General features: G+C 52.4%; 6 protein-coding genes across 7 annotated transcripts; 3 read left to right on the top strand and 3 right to left on the bottom strand.

Annotated features, from left to right (window-relative positions):
- Window positions 1–301: 301 nt before the first annotated feature.
- On the top strand, window positions 302–2,791 carry PV06_02985 (the record flags this gene model as incomplete). Of its 2 annotated transcripts, XM_016403734.1 has the most annotated exons (6): window positions 302–520; window positions 660–807; window positions 1,227–1,694; window positions 1,777–1,901; window positions 1,999–2,174; window positions 2,256–2,791. In XM_016403734.1, the coding sequence occupies 6 exons, from the start codon at window positions 302–304 to the stop codon at window positions 2,482–2,484; spliced, it is 1,365 nt and encodes a 454-aa protein (XP_016264739.1). In that variant the 3' UTR covers window positions 2,485–2,791. The 2 variants fall into 2 exon arrangements, with proteins under 2 accessions (XP_016264739.1, XP_016264740.1); XM_016403735.1 differs by having other exon boundaries at window positions 1,777–2,174.
- Window positions 2,792–3,137: 346 nt separating this feature from the next.
- Window positions 3,138–7,184, bottom strand: PV06_02984 (uncharacterized protein; the record flags this gene model as incomplete). The annotated part of the gene is made up of 1 exon (XM_016403733.1): window positions 3,138–7,184. One exon carries the CDS (start codon window positions 7,182–7,184, stop codon window positions 3,138–3,140), a length of 4,047 nt encoding a protein of 1,348 aa, XP_016264738.1.
- Window positions 7,185–8,200: 1,016 nt separating this feature from the next.
- PV06_02983 (deoxyhypusine synthase) lies at window positions 8,201–9,368 on the bottom strand (the record flags this gene model as incomplete). The annotated part of the gene is made up of 3 exons (XM_016403732.1): window positions 8,201–8,269; window positions 8,324–9,106; window positions 9,159–9,368. 3 exons carry the CDS (start codon window positions 9,366–9,368, stop codon window positions 8,201–8,203), a joined length of 1,062 nt encoding a protein of 353 aa, XP_016264737.1.
- A 677-nt stretch (window positions 9,369–10,045) lies between these two features.
- Window positions 10,046–17,265, top strand: PV06_02982 (uncharacterized protein). Its single transcript, XM_016403731.1, has 2 exons — window positions 10,046–14,534; window positions 14,581–17,265. Exons 1-2 carry the CDS (start codon window positions 10,752–10,754, stop codon window positions 16,897–16,899), a joined length of 6,102 nt encoding a protein of 2,033 aa, XP_016264736.1. The 5' UTR covers window positions 10,046–10,751; the 3' UTR covers window positions 16,900–17,265.
- Window positions 17,266–17,511: 246 nt separating this feature from the next.
- Window positions 17,512–20,973, top strand: PV06_02981 (uncharacterized protein). The gene has a single exon (XM_016403730.1). The coding sequence runs from the start codon at window positions 17,798–17,800 to the stop codon at window positions 20,804–20,806; it is 3,009 nt and encodes a 1,002-aa protein (XP_016264735.1). The 5' UTR covers window positions 17,512–17,797; the 3' UTR covers window positions 20,807–20,973.
- Window positions 20,873–22,846, bottom strand: PV06_02980 (3-isopropylmalate dehydrogenase). The gene is made up of 2 exons (XM_016403729.1): window positions 22,295–22,846; window positions 20,873–22,184 (listed from the first exon to the last, which is right to left on the bottom strand). The coding sequence occupies exons 1-2, from the start codon at window positions 22,573–22,575 to the stop codon at window positions 21,137–21,139; spliced, it is 1,329 nt and encodes a 442-aa protein (XP_016264734.1). The 5' UTR covers window positions 22,576–22,846; the 3' UTR covers window positions 20,873–21,136.
- Between the last annotated feature and the right edge of the window lie 323 nt (window positions 22,847–23,169).

Raw genomic sequence — 23,169 nt, 5'->3', positions numbered from 1 at the left:
TGTGGATGGGGGTGATGACCATACCCAGAGGTACCCTTATCGCTCGTTCTTTGTCTCGATAAGCATCACCCAGTGAGGGAGATCGACAGATCAGTTACCCATGTATGGTGAGAAAAGTACTCGACAGGTGGCTGGTACGCGGGCATCATGCAGAAAAAGAGAGAGAGAGGTGAGAGATTGTGCTTCTCTGATTCTTGGTTCTCGACACTCGACACTTGATTCTTGATTCTTTCATGTTTCGATATCATCAAGGTTCAAGACGAGTTTAATCCAGGAAATGTCGGCTGAAACCAACACGACCATGACCGGAGACACCAAACTTCCCGTGGTCGACGACGACGGTTTACTCGTCACCGCCGCCGCCGCCGCCACCGTCGAAACTGGGTCGGGTCATGGAGAAAGACGAGACGTCTGCAGTGCATCCCAGGCCATCGACCCAGAGGCGGAAAAGCGACTCGTATGGAAATTTGATCTCAGGATTCTACCAGTTTTGGCAATCATGTATTTGTTCAATGCATTGGTGAGCTCCTCTTTTCTTTTCCTTTTCTTTCGTTTCTGGTTTGGGCTTGCCTGCGTTCTCAAATCCATGCCTTGGGGGGGGCATTGTCGAATGTCCCTCGAGACAAAATAAAAACTGACTCCCACCGTGGCATCATCAGGACAAAGGAAATATAGGAAACGCAAAGACGGCGGGACTGGAAGACTCTCTGGACCTAAAAGGGGACCAGTACAATCTGATCCTCTCGATATTCTTCATTCCCTACGTCCTCACGGCACCATTTTTGGGAATCGCCGGGAAAAAATACGGTCCGAGTCGCGTCTTGCCCCTCATGATGTTCTGTTTTGGTTTTTCCACCCTCATGGTGGTCGCGGTCCAAAATTTCGGAGGCTTGATGGCCTGTCGATGGTTTTTGGGAATGGTTTGTCCCTTCACCTTCCCCCCCCCCCCTTTTGAGCTTGTGAGCGACGAGAGTTTAAAAGGAGACTTTCCTCTCGGCCGAACGTTTTTCTTTCTCTTGATACTGATTCTTGGGTCGTCGACGTTGTCAAGGCTGAAAGTGCATTTTTCCCTCTGGTCATATACTATCAGACTTGTAGGCGTTTTTGTCCATGCGTGCATTTCTAAACATCTCTCCACCTCTCCCTTTCTCTTGTGCATCTACCAACGACGGTGCTTCTGCTGTTGTCACTGCTTGCTGACCCATCCTCATCCTCCTCCTACTCAGTGTTTTATCGACGAGGAGAACTCGCTCGACGACTGGCATTGTTTTACGCCGCTTCTTCGATCGCAAACGCCTTCAGTGGACTTTTGGCATTCGGTGTCTTTCACATCCACTCCGGCTCGATCGCCAACTGGAGGTACCTCTTCGTCATCGAGGGAGCTTGTAGCATGCTGTTCGCCGTCTTCGCCTTCTGGGTCTTGCCTTACAACGCGGCGTCGGCGACCTTTTTGAGTCCCGAGGAAAAGGAACTCGCCTTTTACCGAATCCAGGTCGACAGCAGTGCCGTCGTGGATGAAAAGTTCGACCTGCGGACCGCCCTGAGCATCTTCAGACACCCCACCACTTGGGTCATCCTGGCCATCGAGATGTGCCTCGGGGTGCCGCTGCAGAGTGTTTCTTTGTTCCTCCCCGTCATCGTCAAGAGGTTGGGTTACAGCACGGTGAAGACAAACTTGTACACTGTCGCACCGAGTAAGTTTTTTTGGTCGTTTCGACCATGCCAGGTGATGAATGTGCGATGACTGATGGACTGATCATGTGACGCGACGCACAGATATCACCGGAGCGGTAATGCTTTTGGTTCTCGGGTTCGCCAGCGACTTTACAAGATGGAGGTTCCCTTTTGTGGCTTTGGGATTCGCCTTTACCTGTATCGGTTTCATCATCTATGCCTGTGTTGTAAGTTTCCCGCCACAAAATTCCTTTTTCGACACTCGACGTTTTCTTCCCTCGACCTTGAAGCAGAAATTGACCCTCCCATTGATGCGAGAAACAGAACGTTCACACACAAATCCACGTCGCATATTTCGCCTGTTTCATGATGACGTGGGGAACTTCGGCGCCCAGTGTGATTCTCGACGTTTGGTACAACAATAACTTGGCGGATGAGAACAAGAGAGTCATGTTGACGAGTGTTGGTGTACCTGTCGCAAATTTGATGGGTGTAGTGAGGTATGCTGTCTCAGTCTTCCCTATTCTCACCCTTTTGACGCCTCTGGCTCACCATTTTTCTTCTCAATTTTCTTCTTCTAGCTCCAACATTTTCCAAGATCGAGATGCACCCAAATACCTCCCCGCTCTGGTGACGACGGCGTGTTTCGGTGCGGTGGGTTGTCTACTCACACTGTCGCTTGGTGGTTGGATGATCCTGGACAACAAGAGACGAGACTCGAGGACGGGTCGAAAAATTCGAGCCAAGGACATCCCGACTGAATCCATGAGGGACGGACCGAGTTCGGAAGTGTATAGGTGGTTTTATTGAAGCGCATCGACCGCTCAGCGACGCGAAATGAACGGAACACAGGTGACTGACACAAAAAGGTCAGCACCCGGTGACCGTACACTATACTTTAGTCTTTGAACCCAAGACGTCTCGAGAAGGTCATCAGTACCTTCACAGAAACAAAAGAAAATAGAAAGAGAAAACACAAAGTACGAGCTCGAATGAATGAGTGAGATTCAGATATTGAGAGCCCATTCCTAACCCTACTCCTATTGCTTCCTCCTGAGACCCAAGGTAGATAAATACCTATCTACTTGTATTGTTAAACACAACTCTTTTAACTCTGTTTTCTTTTTCTTTTTTTTTTCTTTTAGAAAAACAAACAAAGATAACATAGCCAGTATTTCTGTCGAGCCCTCCCCGTACCGACGCATCTTTCCAGCCAGCTAAACAAACGCCCCATTTCTCATCGTCGTTAGTCGTTCCATCGTAGCCCTGAATCACCCTCTTGCCCATGCGCCTCGGCTGATGAAATCAAATAGAGTTGCAAATTCGTGATCCGAAAAAAGGAAAAGACTCAAGGCACCTTGAGCTGCTCCGAAATGGCCATCATTACAACATCCCCCCCTGCTTCCCATTTCCAACAATCCAAAGGACCCATTCTTCTAGTAAATACCCTTCACTCCCCAAAGTTACGCTCGAAACATCTTCACCACTTGTTTCACGCTTCTCCGGCAGATAGGACAGATGTCGCACTGTCGGGCACACTCGACGCAAGAGCAGACATGTCCGCAATCAAAGAACAAAGCATCAACCTCTTGTCCATAGCATATCTGACAAAGGTCGGCCTGTTCATCCGCCACTTGCCAATATGTCGTGCCCATACCCCATCGCTTCCCATACTCGAACCCGCCGACATACTTGTTTCCAGTTCTCTGTTCAACAAATGTGCCTTGGCCATGTCGTTCATCGTCCTCCCAGTCTCCCTCGTACGTGTCCCCATTTTGGTAGGTCATCTTGCCTCCCTTCCCGCACCTCTTGCTGCACACAAGAGGTCCTTCATAGGTATGGCCGTTGGAGCTGATACATACAGCATGCTCGCCATGCATGCGCCCGTTGACAAGAGGACCCAGGTAATAATCTGCGCCAAACTCGGCAAGTTCGACAGGTTCCTGGCTGGTCTTGGACAATACTGGATGCTTCCGGTCCACCATTCGGAGGTACTTTGACATGTCGAAAGCGTTGGAGAATTTGCCCTCAACAAGTAACTGCTTTGTTGCAGTCTCCGAGATCGGTGCAGCCACAATCAAATCACAGCCGTTACTGAATCTGCGGTCTTTGAATGTGTCATCTGTGTTAATAGCGGTTGCACCAATAACAGCTTCGCGGCACCAGACGTTAAACGCTGTGTCGGCATCATGGCCCATACGCTCCCGAACAACATCCGTAATCTTGTCATCATCCCTGGCGAAGAATGAATTCCGTACGTAGAAGTTTTGGTTGTCCACATCAAAAACTTGGATAAATCCATAAACATTTTCAACAGGTTCTTCTGCTTGCTCAGCGGCCATTTCTCCGGAACCGAGTCCTCTGACATTTTCTTCGTTAGAAGGAACTGACTCCTGGCTACTTACGTTAAGATTCATCACGTTAGGGTCTGTAGCGTTAGAACTCCTGCTTATATCTGTAATGACTTCTGCTTCAGCGACACTCAGAGAAGGCGTTACTATCGTGCCTTGACTAACTGCATCAATTAAATGACCATGGGGGACCTCGGCGACCAAACTTTCTTCGATGGTGGGAGGTGAAGGTTCAAGTTGCATGGGAGTGTCGGGGTCCGAAACCTCAACGGCTTGAGCCACAGCTTGTTGGCTCTCGACTCTGGCATTCTCTACATCTGCAGAGACAGCCTCTTGTACCGATGACTGTTGCAGATCGGGAGCGGCAAGCTGTGCTTCTGAAAGACCTGGTGTCGTCAGGCCAAGACCATGTTCATCATGTACCGCGTCTCCGGTATCCTCAACCGCCTCTCTCACAGCCGTGCGGTCAGGTGTACCGAACAGTCTGATATCCTCTTCCGTCTTCAGAATGGAATACCATAAGCAGAAGGGTTGATCGGAATGTCTTGCATCCCGCAAAAGGTCATTCATGTCAACAGATTGCATTCGTGCGCTTGTGTAATGGCCCAACCCCGTGTAGCCCATCAGGAAGAGTCGAATTGCCTTGGTATTCTCAATTCCCAATTTCTCCGCCAGTTGTCGGCGTAGTTCTTGATATGTCGCAGTAGGAGGGAGTTTCATGATGTGGAACAATCCTTGGTGCTCGCACTGGCGCTTGATGTTGAACATGTCTAGCAGACCTCGCCGACCGGTAACGGCTTCATCGGAATACACCTCGATTCTGACTTCATCTTCATCTATCGATGGTCTATCTTCCACGAATTCGCCGCCATTGTATTGAGCTTCTAGGTAAGGGACAAGAGACTTTGGCAGCTTGTATGGCTCGAGCCCGCCAGGAAGATACTCCCCCAGGCGGCTCGTTTTGATATACATGGCCATGTATGCCGTCTGTTGCGCGGATGTGGCATCCTTAAGTGCTTGCCCCTCAAGTCCCTCGAATTGCGATATTCGTTTTCTGGTGTATGAAAATACCTTGTTTCCGTCGCCATCTTCGAAAGCCAGCCACTTCGAGTTTGGACCACCTGGCCGCAGGACACTGTAGAACTTACCAGAATTTCGCTCGCCCAAGTGGACTATGAATCCATACAAGGTGTACTTGGCGTGATCGTTGCTGGGAGAGAATTCCGACATGTCAAGCTCCTCGTTGAGGACAACACGATCATGGAGCAGCTTCCACACCCTTTTGGTTTTGTCGAAGCGCTGACGGGCCAGTGTCAGTGGTAAGAAATCTGGCAATTGTCCTATGAACCTTTCGGAACGGAGAATCTGTGTGAGAGCTTCTTGAACATCCTTTATGTTCTCGACGGGTAGCGGAGGTAGAGCCAATGGCCCGCTTGGGGTATCCAAGATGGCACTCAAGCGTCTCAAAGATGTCTCGTCGCCTTCCAACTCGAGCTCGATCGTTCTTCGAAGTACCTCCCAAAACGTCTTGACGTCGTTGTACATCTCTCCAAGGTCTCTGATAGCATGAATAGCAGGATAAACGTCCACGTAGTTCTCACGTTCCTTCCTCAGATGACGCATCAGGAACAAAATCATCTGCAAATGGCTGATTATTGGTCGCGGACGGATCTGAGAGTTCTGGCGCCACTCCACTGCATTGACGTCCTGAAGCAACTTGCGAATTGGACGTAGAAGAAGCCATGATGTAATGCCCGCCACTGCTGGACTGTGATAGAGAGGAGGTGTCCCCATTGGAAAGTAACCCGCAAGCGCTTTGGAATCCCAGTGAACTTCGGCTTCTGAAGAATGCCACCACAGTGCCTGCGTGGGGTCATCGAAGATGCGGATGTAAGCATCGATGGCGATAGTGTCGTTTCGTAAAAGCGGTGCCCTCTGAAGGTGCCCTCGGACATGTATCTGGTCCCATGGGCCCGTAAAGTTTGTCCAGCCCCAGTCATCGTTGATCTTTGCAAACTGATGCTCGGAAGACATCAGATGGCAAGTACGGGGTTCTTCTGGATTGTACATGACCATGCCTAATTGTGCAGAAACGCGCCAGTCCTCCTCTGGAATATGCTCTTGTGGTTTAGTTTCTGCGGATGCGCAATCATCGCCCTGTGTTGACCCTGGCTCTTGTGCGCCATCACTCTGCTCCTTCTGCGAGTCTTCTGTGCCTTGAAGAGGTGTGCAACAAGATCTTTCAGTGTTAGCATCTGGGACTTGATGGTGGATCATCTGACTTGGGGCAAGTCCATTGCTCAGGTCAGCGTCGGGAGGCCCTTCGAAGCAGGAAAAGGTACCGTCGGCATACTGTGCATCTGGTGGAGGCGGGCGTTTACTGCACTTGATGTAGGCACTGAGAAATACCGATTTATTTCCTCGCGGATAGAACTTGATCTGCCAATAGTTGCCATCTACCTTCGCAGGTGGAGATATCATGACCCGATCAGTATTGGGTTTTTCGCGGGTGCCACGCACTCCTTTGATGATCCAGCTAAGGCGTAATTTCTTCACAGGCCGCTGGTCGGGGTCGTCTACATCCTGGTAGATACGCTTTTCCACGCTTGGAACATCTAAAGCACTCAACTCTTGTCCTCTTGACTCTCGCAGATTCAGTTCGGTCATCTCGTCTTCGGTGGGAGTGGAATGATCGTCCTCCCTCGTCGCCCATTCTGGTGGTTCTTCCCGGGGCTGTTGTTCCTCAGACGGGGCCGGAGGCGGTACTTGCGAGGCCTCGTCAGCACCTGTTGGTGGTACCTCAGCTTCTTGAGGCATGGACTCTGAATCTGAAGGCTGAATGGCTTCTGCCTCGGAGGATTGTTCTTCTGTCTCAACAGTATTTTGCTCATTTGATATTGATGTGTCCGGCTCTTCACCTTCCAGAGGAGGTACATCAACCATGGGAGTGTCGGCCGTTTCCGGTGTCGGTGTTGCAGGTTCGCTGTCACTTGAAGACTCGTCTGCCGTTAACGGTGGTCCGACTAGGCTAGCTTCGTGGAGAGGAGAGAGTTCGGGATTGTAAGGTGGAATTGACATAACTGCGACCTCAGGGGACAGTCTGTGAGGAGGTGAACTGTGCTGGACAAGCACAGGACTGTTCTGTGAACTCGCCATCATGGATAATGATGGTGGCGGATCACTTGTCAATTGAATAGATGAATCAATGAAGGGGGATGATTAGTCTTGTAAAGAAGAAGCAGTTGATAATGGTGACCTTGCAACAACAGCAAAGCAAACACAGTAAACAAAGATCAGAACGTGCTACATGTTCCCAAGCAAATCGATGACTAGGCAAACCGCGAGGCTGATATCTTTCCAAGGTGTGTCTGGGATCAGCGAGCAGGATGAAGTGAGGTGGATGCAGAGAGGAATACGGGACGAAATATGAGCCACGAGATTCTTCAGGATAAATATTGTGTGCTTCAAATCTAGCCAGGACGATTGGTGCCTGCAAGGCTATAGCAGGGATGGTGCATAGCAGTCTTGACCGGTTTGTGAGTGAGTCAAGGACAATGCATACGGAAGTCAGGCAACGACACCAGATACACAACAAGGAGCCACTGCGGCGCAGGCTGAAGGAGCTTTGGGCACTGTGACTGGTTTTGGAGATCGCCTCAACAGGGTCCTCTGGCCCAAAACAGTGAGCCCGGAGCCTATCGGGTGGGCGTAGTCAGAGTGGGCTTCGGCGCGCACTTGGGCTTCCCCCCCCCACGTCTTCCTCAATGGGTGTCTCTCCCAGCTTATGAGCCTCAGCCCCGTCAGACGTCGACCGCAGTCAGGCATCAATCGCTCTTGTCCACTGCCTCGAATGCCACTCGTTGTACAAATCGTCGACTTATTGGTCTTGACGATAACCTGGTGACCACCAACGCCGGCGTCCACTCCAAAGTCCATCTCGCCAGGCGAATTGGGTCTGAGTCAAGCTCTCCCTGTCTGAAACAAGGGAATACACCACGTCAATTTCCCCGCATCCATTGCCTGGAGCCTGCAGCCGGCGTGGCCGCCAGGAAACCTTACTAGTCCTCCCACGGTGCAAGGATTCCCACCCGACTACTGTACAGTATCTCGGCGACAGAGACGTCCAGGGAGCTGCAAAAATCCCATTGCAGCAAAAGAACCCCATCAGATCCCAATCACGAATCAGCTTGGGCAAAAGTCCCGGCCACAATCAGAGGAAAGGCCACTGTTGCCTCCACGTACACCTACCGGCTAGGATTAGTATGAACAGATGTGCAAACGTTGCAAGCTGCACTCACCTTCACACTGTCTCCATTGGCCTTGATTTTGCCCCAGCTAACGGCCTCGTCCGGTCTGGCGCCAGCATCACTACCATCGAACTCTTGTGCGGTGTTGATATACACCGCACTTTCGGCACCATTCCTCATCAGGCAAGCATTTGCTATGTGGTGCTTGACCACGCCACCGCCCAGGATGATCATACCGGCCCGCTTCGCTCGCACCGCGATGGTGTTGATTTTTCGAATGTCTTGACCAATGTCCACGCCGAGTTGCAGTGGTGAAGCCTTGAAGGAATGGAAATATAACATGTCCCCCAGGCTGCCGTCAGTCAAAGCGGGACAGAACACAGGGATGTCGTTTTTGTACGCCCAATAATACACCGAGCGTTCGTCGTTGATCTCTTTCCCGAGACGACGGATTATCCGGCTCGGCGTCCACATGAAGCGCTCGCCGTGGGTGGCAAATTGCTCCTCCTGCTCCTCCAACATTTTGTCCAAGATAGGAACGAGCCAGTCCTCAAACGCACAATAATTGTTGTTGGGCACCACCAGGTTACCAATGCGGTTCAAGCCCTTTGCTCTCAGCGTAGCCCCAGGAGTGGAGAATGAGCCTAGATATGTGGGAGCCAGACACTTGATGAAGTCCTCTTCAATGCCGCCCGCAGTCGTCACAATAGCTGACACGTGGCGGTGCTGCACCAAATAGCGAAATGTCTCGCGTAGACCAGAAGAGATCATATTGGATGTGTAACCCAAAAAGATGGTTGTCTTGTCCCCCGTCTCGGGATCCCGCCACAATCTCTAAGAGTAGTCAGACCTACCTGGTGAAATCGACGTTCGTGGAGAGACCAACCATGTCATTGATGATGCGAATCGCATCGCCTATTGAGCTTGATTGGAAGCCTTGACCAGCAAGTTGATTTACGAAATTCGAGATGATTGTTCGTTGTTCTGCAGGGAACGAGGACCAGTCAATGCCCTTGACTTGCTGGACACCTTGTGGGACCGGCTCTGACGCGACGAGGACTGCCTCTGTAGCCTTTGTCGGTGGTGCAGAACCCATGGTGACCGAGACTGCCAATCAAGGACGGTGGTGTTATGCCAGCAAAGAAAGCAAATGATATTGTGGTTCAAGTTCGACCCGGAAAAATTGTTTTTCTGTTATATCGAGATGTACGGAGCAATTAATCCGAGAGTGCTGAGTCATGGGTGCGAAGACCTTTCTAGCCTATCAACGGAACCAGCGGGGTGAAATCTAGGCGCAGCAAGGGAGTATGGACGGGTTCTTAAATTGTTATATCTGGTACGGATATGGAAAAATTGAATTCGGGCTTGCCGGGCCTTGTTTTCCTCCCAGCGGTGCTTTAGGTAAGAGAGCGTCTGATGATTGTGGGTAGGCTTGATCACGTGACTGCTTGAATTGCCCTTACGAAGACGAGGCCTTGGTACAGTACGGAGTAGATGAGTACTGCTGCGAGACCTTGAACGTCACGATGGACGTTTTCACAGGCAATTACTTAATCGAACGAGTACTAGTCTTGTGTATGTCAAAGTCATCCCATCCCAGGGTCCTGCCACCCCGCTGTCAATAATTGGGCCAATCTCTGTGTCAAGTGAATCTGTGCACCAAGATACAGTACGAGTACGGCGGATCAGCAGCGGCACCACGTACCTTGTTCTTCGAAGTGTAAGCGCCATTTTCGGCTGCCTGACCCTCTCTCTTCTTCTTCCTCCTGGTCACTTTTATCGTTTTCTTTAAGAATTCGTTCCACGGTATCCCAACACCTATTTATTTTGCGCGCGCATCATTTCTGTGGTCCTCACGTGTCTACAGCATCACTTGTCCACCCCAGGCGCGAATTAACTCCAGGCACCAGCCCTCACTTTGGGACAAGGTTCTCTTTCCCTACGAAAAGCGTGTTCTTGACTTTGATCAGCATTGGTTACAAGTCCACGCGCCGGCTGATCGCGCAATCGAAAGAACATCACAGAACTGATCGTACACAATCGAATCAAAATATTGACTGTCGACCTCCGGCAACGCGCACCCCTCGACGACGTGTTGAAAAACCACAATTTCACTCACTTTGACCTTCTTGCAGGAGAACTCTCGGCAATCCAGTTGTAGACGAGCCATTGCCCGCTAAAGGCGCCGGGTCTCATTTCGAGATCGCGGCGTGGAACGATAAGCTGCAGGTCAGCTGGGCAAGTGGGTGTGGCTGTTTGGTCATTCTTTGGCGTGCAAAGCGACCAAGGACGAAACACTAGCCTCCTCTCCTTCTCCGTCCCCGTCATCGACTTGGAGCGTATTTTGTGTGGCATCACACAGAAGAGCCCAGTGTGTCAAATCATCAATCATCCACGAATTCGGCTCCTCCCCACTCCGCCTGGACCACGCCCAGTTCCACCCGCAACCACGTGATGTTGCATTACCTAATCTCATCACATGTCTTCACGATATCCTCCTCCCGCTAGAGACCGCTCTCCTCCACGGTACGATCGACGCCCATCAGCCACGTATGGCTCGTTAGGCTCTTCTTATCGAGGACAGGCCGACCCTGCACCACTTCCATCTGATCGACTGCCTCCCCGTGGACCCAAAGCCGATTTTCGGGGTGGTGGGTTTTCCGGGTTCGCTCCTGCTGGCCGTGGACGCGGTGGCTTTCCTGCTCGTGCAGGAGAGACCTGGGATAGAGACCGTGACAGGGACCGAGAGAGAGAACGCGAGCGAGATCGTGAGAGTCGCCCAGGCCCGCAGTCGTACCGAGCGCGCGAAGATGACCGGCTGGACTGGCCTCGGCGTGATCGTGAATTTGGCGCCGCGGATCGAGGAAGGGATGCGAGGCCTTACGTAGGCAGAGATCGCTCTGCTTCGCCTCTTCGCGGGCGTCGGGACTCCCGGGAATCTCTCCCATCCACTTTTGGCAGATCATCGGATACTGCCTCGTCCTACTACCCTCCCGCAACACGTGGAGGCTTGGGCAGGGGTAGAGGTAGGGGAGACTGGGACCGGACGAGAGGTAGAACTTCCTTCGTTGGCGAGCGGGAGCGAGATCTGTTTCCACCAAGAAGTCGATCAAGAGAGAGTTGGAGAGAGCGCGACCGCGATTTCGATCGCGGTCGCGCTCCCGTCTCTGAGGCGGACCGGGGCGAGCGACGACACTATGATCGAAGCAGAGAGCGAGACGGCAGAGCTCGTGACCGCGACCTTGATCTACGGCCCAGAGAGCTATCCCCCGCGAAAACTTCTACGTCCGATGCTGGCATCATCGCAAAGCCTCCCTCGAGTGCCATTCCTGATCGGCCAACCAAGCCAGAATTTGACAATGGCAAGCGATCCAGCGTCCCGGCGACTCCTACTGGCGCACTGCGCGATGGGCGACGTGAGGGAGAACAGACAGACTACTTTGGATCCCGCACTGAAAACACACGCCGTGATCCTCCCAACGGCACGCCGCAACCAGCCACAGCAGGTGGGCTTGACTATGGACCTCCTCCTTCTATTCCTCCTGCTACTACGTCCCCGATCGAGAAGCCCGCCCCGCTACGGCCCCAAGCTCTCAGGACTGAATCCATTCCTACTACTTCGCCCAATTTCCAGCCGCCTAGCGGTCCGAAGGCTACCAGGACATCCATGCCCACTAATACCCCGGTCGCGAAGACAACGCAACCTCAGGAAGCCTGGCAACGCTCTGCTCGAGCGTCTCAGACTCCCAAAACACACACTCCTATCGAGGTACCTCCCAAGAAAGAAGAGGCGGTCCACGAGCAAAAACCTCCAACTGCCCCTGCTGCAGATCGCCAGATGCCACCCAACGTGCCATCAGGTCCAAGACTTGGGAATGCGCCTCTCTACAAGCAACGAATGACATCGACGGAACCTGCACCTTCTGTCCAGCCACCGAATGCACCAAGGGAAGCTACGAAGTCAACAGCCTTCGACGCGAGGTCTGTGGTGATCCCAACTGGGCCACGACTCGACCGGGAAACATCTCGGCCGCTAGCTGGGATCGTGTCTGGGTCCTCACGCCATGAACGTGAATTGTCCCGACCGTTGCCTGGTCCAGGGTTGAACGCTCCACGGCCTGACCGAGATACAACCCGCCCACTTCCATCGAATGGTTCGAACACATGGATGTCACCAGATTATAAGTCGAAGCCATCCATTATGAACGCCTTGAACAAACCGCATGCGCCAGACATTCGGGATCGACAGACATTCACGCCCGCGGGCTCAAGACAAACTTCCGCCTTTCACAGCCCTCCCGAGAACAGCCGGTCACTACATGAGTCTCATTATGATAGTCCCAGTTCGATTCCCGTGGGACCCAAGGCAATGTCAACAAGCCCAAGAGTTCCAGAAAGCAAAACCTTAGTGTCCCAGCTCAAGCGATCTATCGAAGAGTCAGAAGACACAGAAATGTCAACTCCAGCCTCTAGTGAGGATGAAGACGAGGTGGAAGATGATTCTTTCGACGAGGACTACTTTGCAGAATCTGAGGAGAGGCACAAGAAAGAAATGGAGTTGCTTGAGTTAAGAAAACCTCCTTCCACATTCGAAGACCCATATATTGTGTCTTTACTTGTCCGATTGCAATTCCTCGAGATGGCCCTGCAAGACAGCTCTGGGCGACCCATTGGGCCTGTCCCGGTCACTAAAGAAGAGCCCACAACTGTAGTGACGCTTCCCACAGGCCTACCCTCTCCCGATCGAGGCTCGCAAGATGTTGACAATAAGCTATTGGAAGATGGTGGAGACGAGGGCGAGGCACAAGAGTTATCTCATCCAAAGGGAAGACCTCTCAGACAGCCCCCTGTCAACCCCATTCCTACTCCACCCATCGAGGAATTGCCTTATCGTAAGCTCGATGGGCCGGAAAGATTAGTTTTCGAAGATTCTGACAACGAGGTCGAACATGAAGCGGTCGCCACCCTCCTCCAGCAAGAATTTGAACGCAGTGCCTGGGATTGGAGAAGCGACCTTGAAGACATGCACGCAGAGTTCAGACGACGGTATCCTGTATGGAAACATGAGGTCATGTCACTAGATCACGAGAGGCGCGAGCTGCAATCCAGTCCAGCCCCTGCATCTCCCGCACCGTCTGCTGCACCTTCAGTTACTCCGTCTTTGACACACGAACGGACTCGAGGGGCTAGGAATACTACCGAGGCAGACTTGCAAGCTGCTATTTTGATGTCACAACAGTCTCTCAGGGAGGAAGAGGAGAGACGAGAACGTGAAGCTGCCTCCAGTTCTTTACCCAACTTTGATCTTGAAGCCGTGGTGCCTCCAATGCTGAAGCCTGCGGACGTGGAGTTGATGATTTTTAAAGACACTAATCGCAGGGTCCCATTCGACTTGGCGCTGGACATCTTCGCCTATATACCTCCAGAAGATGACTTTACTGAAGAGGAGCAAGATCTATTCATTCAGGCATATTGCTTGAATCCCAAGAAATGGGGCAAGATCGCCGAGTCGATCCCTGGCAGGACATATCAGGATTGTATCATTCACTACTATTTGACCAAGATTCAGACTCGCTATAAGGACCTCTGGCGACGTGCTCAGCCCAGACGAAAGAGGGGGAGGGCGGCTGCAACCAAGCCACGATCGACGGCGCTAATGTCTGAACTCGTTTATGGAGAGGACGGAGATCCAGCACCAGTGGCCGTCACTGACAGTGGCAGACCAAGACGAGCCGCTGCTCCTACCTTTGGTGATGCTGCCAGCGAAGCTGACTCTTCGACGCCGGCACCTCAGTCGAAGAAGCTCACTGGCGCCCTGAAAGATGGAAGTGCGGAGCCATCGACAGCGAAATCTACCCGAGGTCGCAAGGCTGGGACTGCTACTAAGGTCCGCCGCACAAAGGCTCAGATTCAAGCAGAGCAACAGGCCCTCCTTTTGCAGCAGCAAGAAGCATCGCTTGATAAGCCTGCCTCTACGGGAAAGGCTGAACGAGGCCGAACCCTTGTACGAACTGAGAACATTCCCATTAGGAGTGATCTCCCGTCTCTCGAACAGGCCCAACGTCCCATTGATATGTCGTTACCTCCGTACCCAACAATGGACCCGTCGCTTGCAGCTCAGGCCATTACAAACTCTGCAACGGCATCTCATACAAGCTATTGGTCGGTTCCTGAGCAACACAAATTCCCGGAATTACTCAAGTACTACGGTCGTGATTTTGCCGCGATTGCAGACTTCATGAAGACGAAGAGTCAGACCATGGTATGTCATACTCCTGGCGCTACCTTCAATTACTGACCTGCTATAGATCAAGAACTACTTTGTACGCCAGCTCAGCGATCCCAGGAATGAATTCGACAGGTTTGCTCAAATGGGCGATCAAGCTCGATTAGAAGGCAAGATACCAGACCAGCCCCCCAGCCCCATCGCCCCCGCGAAACGCCGCTACGACCCTCTACCAACGGCGCCATCGATTTCTCGACTTACTCCTCAGGTGGAGCAGGTGGTAGTCGATGCAGATGCCACTGCCCCTTCCATTAAGCCCGGAGTATTTGAGGAATTTCCACGCAGCACGGTCGAGCGAAGTGTATGTGGTGAGACAATTTCCAAGCCCCGAACAGTGGTACAAGACTTGGTTCGTGAAACCGTGACTGGGTCGAGTTCTGCGAAAAGCATGGAGCACTCTAGATTATCCAATGATCGCAGCAACTTGTACGGACAAAAGCCACTGCATGGCCCTAGAACAGGAATTTTCCAGGAAGAATCGTTCGGGTTTCAGCCAACTCGCCAAAACGTGCGCCTGGCCCTTGACGAACGTTCACCTCAATTACTTCCACAGCACTCGGTCTCTGACGTACCTCGATCTAATATCAATCACACCTCTTCGACGCCCACACTGACGCAAGAGATGCTCAGCCACAGAGAAAGAGATGTCATCGCTCAGCAAGCCCAGCTACAGATTTCAGGGATGCCCATTTCCCGAGCTCCTAGTTCTCAGGCCGACAAATACGACAAACAATCTGCCTTTCGGCCAGCTCATAGCCGGAATACCAGCTTGACTATTCCCAGTGCAGCCTCTTTGGAGCATGCGCAAGACCTTGCATCACTACGTCGAGCTGAGATACAACGTCCAATCTACAGTGCAAGCGCAACAATATCTCCAGCACCTACTACGGTGATTCCTGCAGTGCCCCAACCACCAAGGTCTGAGATTCCTCAATCTACGCGCCCTCCCCCAGTCGCAGAAGCACCAAAGCCGCCTGCCAAGCGGTCCAATTTGTTTGGTCTCCTCAATGACGATCCAGCTGATCCGCCTCCCAAACGGCCTTCTTTGGAACCTCCCAAGCGACAAGCAATCATGTCTCCTCAGATCACACCAGGCTCTGTGCACCAGCCCCCTGTGCAGCAATCGCGTAATCAAACCCTCTCCGAGGACGACACGGCGGTAAGAGGTGGAAGTGGTAGAGGCTTGTATGGCTTGGGTGGAGGATTCCAAGCAGCATCTGGTCAACCAGCCCCTCAAGAATACCCAGCTGGCTTTTCAGCGACACCCGCTAAAGATCCCAACGATCCCTGGATGGCTCGGTTTGATCCAAGGAACCAAAGCACTCCTAATGAACAACAACGGATACACCATCAGTCTCCTGTGCCAAGTCCGTATTCTGTAGTGCCTCCAGTCTCACAGACTGCCAACGGCTCCTCTCTCAACCCGTTGCGCGCGGAAACCCCTCGGGCAATGGACCGTGGCGGTCTCGATCATCGGCGAACGTTGTTAAGTGGTATGGGTCAAATACCACATGCTCCTTCGCCCCCACCTCAACAATTAGGACCGGGTGGAGTGCCTCCGTATCGCTCTGCCTCGGGCGGGTCTCACACACGAGGCGGGTCGATGGGTTATGCCGCAGGGCCAGCACCTGGCCAAATCAATCAACAACAGGCACCACCGAGCCATCCCCCGTCGGCAAGCACAACACCTGTGCCGACTCTGCATCACCGTGCTCAATCGTCACTGGATTACAATCAACCTCGACTTACCATTCAGCAGCATCTCGCCCAGCAGAAGCAGCAAGAGCAGCAGCAACATCAACAGCAACACCGAGAACACGAGAGACAGATGCAGCGACAGCGGGAGATAGATTTTGTCCAACGCGACCGTGAACGTGAGAGAGAACAACAGCAGCAACACTTGCTCCGGCGAGATCCATACATAGTTGAGCACCATCCACCGACAATGGTTTCTCGTCAGAATCAACTAGGCACGGCAGCAAACCAGAATCATATCGCCTTTGGGCAGCGAGAAATCCCTCGAACTTTTACACCACCTCACTCACACACACATGGACAATCTCCGTACGCAAGTTCAGCGCCTCTTAGCCATCCGCATGGCTTACCACACCAGTCCCAGCACCCTCACCAACACCAACACCCGCACCAACATCAGCATCAACACCAGCATCAGGGACCACCACCACCAAATCAAACACAGGGTACCGGCCAGCCTCCACCGCACCAGATGCATCATCATGTCCACCAACCTCAACCTTCACACGTCCTCCACCCAGGAGCTGCTGGCCACTTCAGAGGCCTCAGCCAAGGAGGAGATCCGAGACGTGATGAGAGACGTTGACCATGAAGTGGAAATTTGTTCGAATTGTTGCAATTGTCCTATATTACTCCACTAATGTTTGATTTTATACTCACATTTGTATCACCTATGTAGAATTGTAGTCTGCTCCGCATGGGAGGCGCAGGAATGGGATCTTTTATGCTCGGATATTGCTTGGGTTTGAACAGCATCGAGATACGATGAGTTCCTACGGGACCTTTCATCTGTGGCAATAGTAAAGGACATTGAGGATTCAAGGTGTACAGGGCAAAGAGGTACTTAGCAGAAGGCTCTGGCCAAATACAGTATGCGTATTCTTTCCCATTCTACCTCAGGGTACTTTATCTACCTCTCTCGTGAGTGGGCAATGATCAATTGTGATGCCTGATCTGTAGGCTGTACACAGCCTCAGACGGTAATTCGGGGGTTACTTCAGTGATAAGTATACCCTTGGTACCATGTAGCTAGGCATCTGCCTTACAGCATATTAAGGGCAGACGGTGTACAAGCAGAGTATTCGTATCCGTGCCTATTATTGGACTCGTGGACCCTGCGCTCAGGCACGCCCTACGTCACTCGATCTGCAGGCGCTATTGATCAACCCAAGTATCCGTACAGACACACAGATGAACCGTTAAACAAACGCTTACGCGGACGACGGCTTCCCATCACTTCTCATGACTATTCTGGTCTTCAATTGAATGTCTACCTGTATGAGAGACTTCGCCATCCAGCCTTCCTACCTATCTAGCTGGAAAGACTGATGTATTCTCAGGCGCCCTTGATTGTTTTGTACAAACAACTCTCCAGATATCATGCACAGTGAATCGCAGGCAGCCAACACACAATCCGGTCTTTGATTGTCTTGGGAGCTGAACAGCACACTGCGTCCCAACAGTGATCCTCTACTCACGACATCATGGTTATGCACAAGACACCCTTGCCATACCCCACAGGCTCTCTACCACAGCCTAATTTCTCTTCTGACGACGTCTCTATGCAACCCAGCCTAATCCCCGATTCGACAGAACTCCCTCCCGTCACGAGATCTCCGCGAGACCGACAGCGCGGATTCCAGGATTCACACAACCCTTGGTCGAATGTCTCTACGCATCAGTTAAGGGCAGACCGACCATTGCCAGATATTCTGAAGCCAGGTGGTGCCCGGACGCAGGATGACAGCCAAACCCCGGCAGGACAGAATTCATTAGCAAATATTCCAAACATTCTAAGAGCAGGGCAGTCTCAAGGAGATACACCGAGGTCGTCACTAGACAGCGACCGGTCGAAGGGCTTCTGGGAAGAGTCAGATGAAGAAGATGGAGGGAACAAGAGTCCTGAAAGGCCTGGAGCATCAGTTCCAGATATCGAGAGAAGTCACGACCCATGGATTAATGTGGAGGCTGCAGAGAAATCTCCAGGGATAAGGAGGAAACCAGTCGCTGGTGGTCTGAGTCCTGGTCCAGGTCCAACATCGCCTGCTCTCGAAGCAGACACAGCATTTGCTTCTAACAATCCATTTAGGCGGCCGTCATATTCTCAGTCGGCTGAGAATGGCGGTCCTCAAGAGGACAAAGGCAAGTCTCCTGACAGAGGAGAAACTGGGCCCTTCATGAATCAATTCCAGGACCTCAGCATTGGTAATATAGGCGCAGCCCGGCCGCTCAACAATGGTCTCACTGGACCAGAATTACCAGCTGTGAAACGGCAGGATGACATGCCGAGTCTACAACCTCCCATGCCACAGGCTCCTCCTCCTCCACCACCACCTCCACCTACAGAGTCCTTCTCTCCCTTTAGTTCACAGCCCCCTCTGATTCCAGTTTCATCCGAGTCAAATCATATAGAAAACCCGTGGGCAGCTCATCACAATCTGGTTCCCTCGGCAGCGTCACCAATCCCTTTCGCGCCGTCACAGAAACAAGTCTCGAGCTACAATGATGACTTACTAGACCGTGGTCACCAAAATATCGGAGTCGTGTCCCTCAAGGACGAATTAGAGACCTTGCCGAACGCTGCGACCACTAACCAAGTCACTCATGACGAGCCTTCTTTACTAGAGGAGGACGATGAGACTGGGCCTTCTCTGCCGACACGACCGTCTCAGCGTTCGGACACAGAATATTACGATCCACCTGACGGTCCTCCCCCGTCAAAAGCTCCGCGACCGAGCATACGTATGACGGCCCCCTCGGAAGAAGAGGTCGCAAAGATGATCGAACAGAGGAATGAGACATATCAGATCAAGCACTTCAACTGGTTTGATGTTAGTTCTCGCAGGTTGCGGAGATCTTCAATGTTGACGCAGAACAAGAACGGACCATGCCCGCTACTTGCCTTGGTCAACGCTCTGATTTTGGGAGCGCCGAATGAATCACAAGCGGTTCTGGATGAAGCACTTCGGTCACGGGAGCAAGTAACACTGGGCCTCATTATCGAGACACTCATGGACGAGCTGCTATCTCGAGGGTACGAAAACGTTGGAGCGAACCTCCCAGACGTGGATGAGTTGAACAGCTTCTTGATGCGACTACGCACCGGTATGAATGCAAACCCGAGGTTCGTTCCATCATCAGCACCACTCCCAAGTCTACTGGATCTCGATGACTCCATGCCTAGCGTGCCTCAAGAAGATCAAGCACGGTCTAGACTAGGGACATTCGAGTCGACCACCGACATGAAGCTTTATGGCGCCTTTTCCGTTCCTCTTGTCCATGGCTGGCTTCCAGAACCTAGTTCGGACGCACACAAAGCGTTCTCCCGATCAGCACAAACCTATGAGGACGCCCAAGCCTTACAATTCGGTGAGGAAGAACTAGAGTATAAGCTCACGAGAGAGGGCTTGACGCCAACAGAACAGAACATGTGGGAAGATATCAATGCGATCAAAAACTTCCTACATACTTATCCGACACAGTTGACGCCGACAGGCTTAAAGGCGGTCCAAAGTTCAATACCTTTAGGAAGCTTTGCTATCATGTTTCGGAATGACCACTTCAGCACGATCTACAAGCATCCTGAGAGTGGTCTCCTATTCACGTTGATCACCGATGCCGGATATGCGGATCGTGACGAGGTCATCTGGGAGAGCCTTGTTGACATAGCGGGCACACACAACGAATTCTTTTCGGGTGATTTCATGCCTGTCAGCCATAGTGATGGAGTGGATGATTCTCGAAGGCATCCAGCTTCACGACGAACCTCTCAGTTGTTACCAGCAGGCGACCCAGGATCTGCAGCTCCGCTGTCACCACAAGAACAACAAGAACAGCACGATGCCGACTTTGCCATGGCACTACAGCTACAGGAGGAGGAGGAACAGAGGCAGCGAGCCGATAGAAATCGTCGTAGAAGTACTCCCGCGACTTCCACTAACAACAACAGCGGGCATAGCGGCAACAACAATGGCCACGGCAGTGACAGCGCTCCCCGCCGGTCGACAGGTAATATTCCGATACCACTAAGGTCGCAGCCAGAGGTGCGGCCAGCAATCCCACCACGCAATGCCCGTGCCGCAAATCCAGGCGTCAATCGACCGATTGATTCGGCAGACGAGGCTCCGCCACCTACATACGACGAAGCTGCCAAGGGACGTCCGTATATCCCTCCAGTCGGTAGTCCACTTCATCCTGCAGCAGAGCCCAGCCCTTTCAATTCGAGCACACAGCTTTCGGGGACAATCAGTAATACTTCAGGCCCAAGTCTGGAGCAGCCGCATCCACCCGGGCCGAATGCACCGGTGATGGGTGGCAGGAGACAACCGGGTCGGAGGTTGAGTGCGTACAACGAAACGAGTTCGTATTACCCACCACAGCAGCAGCAGCAGCGTATGCCGGGCGGGTACATGTCTCAGCAGGGTGTAGGTGCTGGACCATCAAGGCCTGCTGCAAACATGCAAGGCCGGGACCGAGATTGCATTGTGATGTGATGAGGTACAGTGGTAGCAGATAGGACCGGGTCAGCGCGGCGTTGAGCGGCGATTTACATCATTATTGTCCGTGGGACGAGAGCACGCCAACACCTTGGGCAAAACTTTTTACGAGTATGTAATGGGCAGGTAAATGATAAGAAAGTCATGATTACTCCATGAATGAACTTGGTCATTCTTCGTTTGCAATTTTCTTTTCTGCATTCGCCGTACTCGAACGGATATGGCAAGGGATCTTCTGTTACTGTTTAAATGGTGTCTCGGAATTGTTGGAGTGCCAGGCACTCACTACCGAATTTTCTCTTGTGTGTGCAGACTTTAAAAAAAAGATCAAAGTGCAATACTCTCGTTTGGTCCGGTAGGGACACGTTCCTTTTTGAGTAACTTTTCCCAAGGTTTGTTTTGAGATTGGTGAGTCTCGTGAACTGGAGACACCATGTGGTTTTCAGTGGCGGAGTCGTTGTTCTCCTTTGCCACTCCGGTGCTGTTACCCTTTAGAATCTCCGCGAGAACTCGACAGACGGCGTCACCCATTTCGGTGGTCGTCGCCTTCCCACCGAGGTCACCGGTCCTGATTTCGAGTCCACCGATGTCCCTGGAGTCGAGGATCTTTTCGACGGCCGCCTCGATGGCGGTGGCCTCGGCCTGCAGGCCGAAAGAGTACCTCAGCATCATGGCGGCACTGAGGATCTGGGCGGTCGGGTTGACGATCCCCTTTCCCGCGATGTCCGGGGCGGAACCGTGGACGGGCTCGTAGATGCCGTGACACCGCGACCGGCCGTCGGGGATCCCACAGAGGCTCGCGCTGGGGAGGACCCCCAAGGTGCCGACCACCCCACCGGCCTGGTCCGACAGCATGTCCCCGAAGGTGTTGTCGGTGTGGATGACCCCGTTGAACATGCGGGGGTTCTTGACCATGAGCATGCTCAGGCTGTCGGCGAGTTGGTGCTTGAGGTCGACGTGCGGGAATTCCTTGGCAAAGACGTCGGTCGTGACCCGGCGCCACAGTCGCCCCGAGGCGAGCACGTTGGCCTTGTCGCTGGACCAGACCACGGCGGGTCCTCCGTTGCCCTTGCCGTCACGACCCATGGTCGTCGCCAGAGCCGCGGCCACACGGGCACACCGTTCGATCTCGTCCCGGCGGTAGGTCCAAGAATCGCTGGCCATGTCCGGTTCTTCGACTTTTGGTCCAAAGTAGGCGCCGCTGCAGTTCTCGCGGAGCACGATGAAATTGGTCCCCTCGGCGATGGACCGTTTCAGTGGAGACTGGTCGACCAAGCTGCGTGAGTAGAATGTGCAAGGGCGGATGTTGGCGAAAGCGTCGAGGTGTTGTCGGAGACGAAGGAGACCCGCTTCAGGGTTGGGTGGTTTCGTGCCCCTGGATTTGACCAAAGGAGAAGAAAGAAGGCTCGGAGTTAGCGACGATGACAAGAGTTGGTATGCCTTTTGGGGGGGGGGGGGGGGGGAGAGACGCCGCAGTCAACTTACCATTCTGGACCACCTGCTGAACCAAAGAGTACCGCATCACTCTCTTCCTTTGCAATCCTTAATACTTCGTCGGTGATGGGAGTGCCGTGCTTGTCGATACTGCAACCACCGCAAATCTGCCAATTGTATTGAAACTTGACTCGACCTTGCGACGAGGCTTCCACGACGTCCAGAACTCGGATGGCTTCCTTCATGACTTCGGGCCCGACATGATCGCCTGGGAGGACGAGGACGCGGAATGTCTGTGGTCCGGCGGAATTGGGGAGGACTGGAGCTGCCATGGCGGAGGTGAGAATGAGATGCTGCTTATTTAAGAAGAGAGGATGTGAAGTAAATTGAGAATACTCTGGCTCAATTTGTCCAACTTTGTAGGTGTTTGTTGCCAACAATGGTCAATAAGAAGCCTCGGAGATGGTCTGGAGAGGGAGTATTTGACCCGGATATCGGGCTAAAGAGAGGTAAATGTCTTGTGATGAGGTATTTAAAGTCAAAAGAGATCAGACGTGTTTTCAAAAAGGCAAAGCAAAGAAATCATCAAAAGCCCAGAAGTGAAGGAGATCAATGTACTCTTGAAGGTTTCTACTGGACATTTGAATATTGAACCGAGAGTTGCTGTTTCCCCTCATACACTACAATAAACACGCATCTTTTTTACAAGGAATCGGCACTTTACTCCGTACGTACTCCGTCAAATACAGAGACAAGTCCTGGTCATCGTTCCTGTGGAATTGTTGGAGAAATACGGAGTAAGAGGGTCAACGCCTTGTACCCTTCAATGTGGCACATTCCGAGAGAGTTATAAGGGACAGGACACTGCTTTGTCTCCCTTCCCTCCGTAATCGGAGCAGTAATATTAATAGAAAATGGGTTTCTCT

The sequence above is a fragment of the Exophiala oligosperma genome (assembly GCF_000835515.1).
Source record: "Exophiala oligosperma strain CBS 72588 unplaced genomic scaffold supercont1.3, whole genome shotgun sequence".
Classification (NCBI taxonomy): domain Eukaryota; kingdom Fungi; phylum Ascomycota; class Eurotiomycetes; order Chaetothyriales; family Herpotrichiellaceae; genus Exophiala; species Exophiala oligosperma.
The sequence above is the reverse complement of the archived record's forward strand: the minus strand, read 5'-3'. Positions and strand labels throughout refer to the sequence as shown.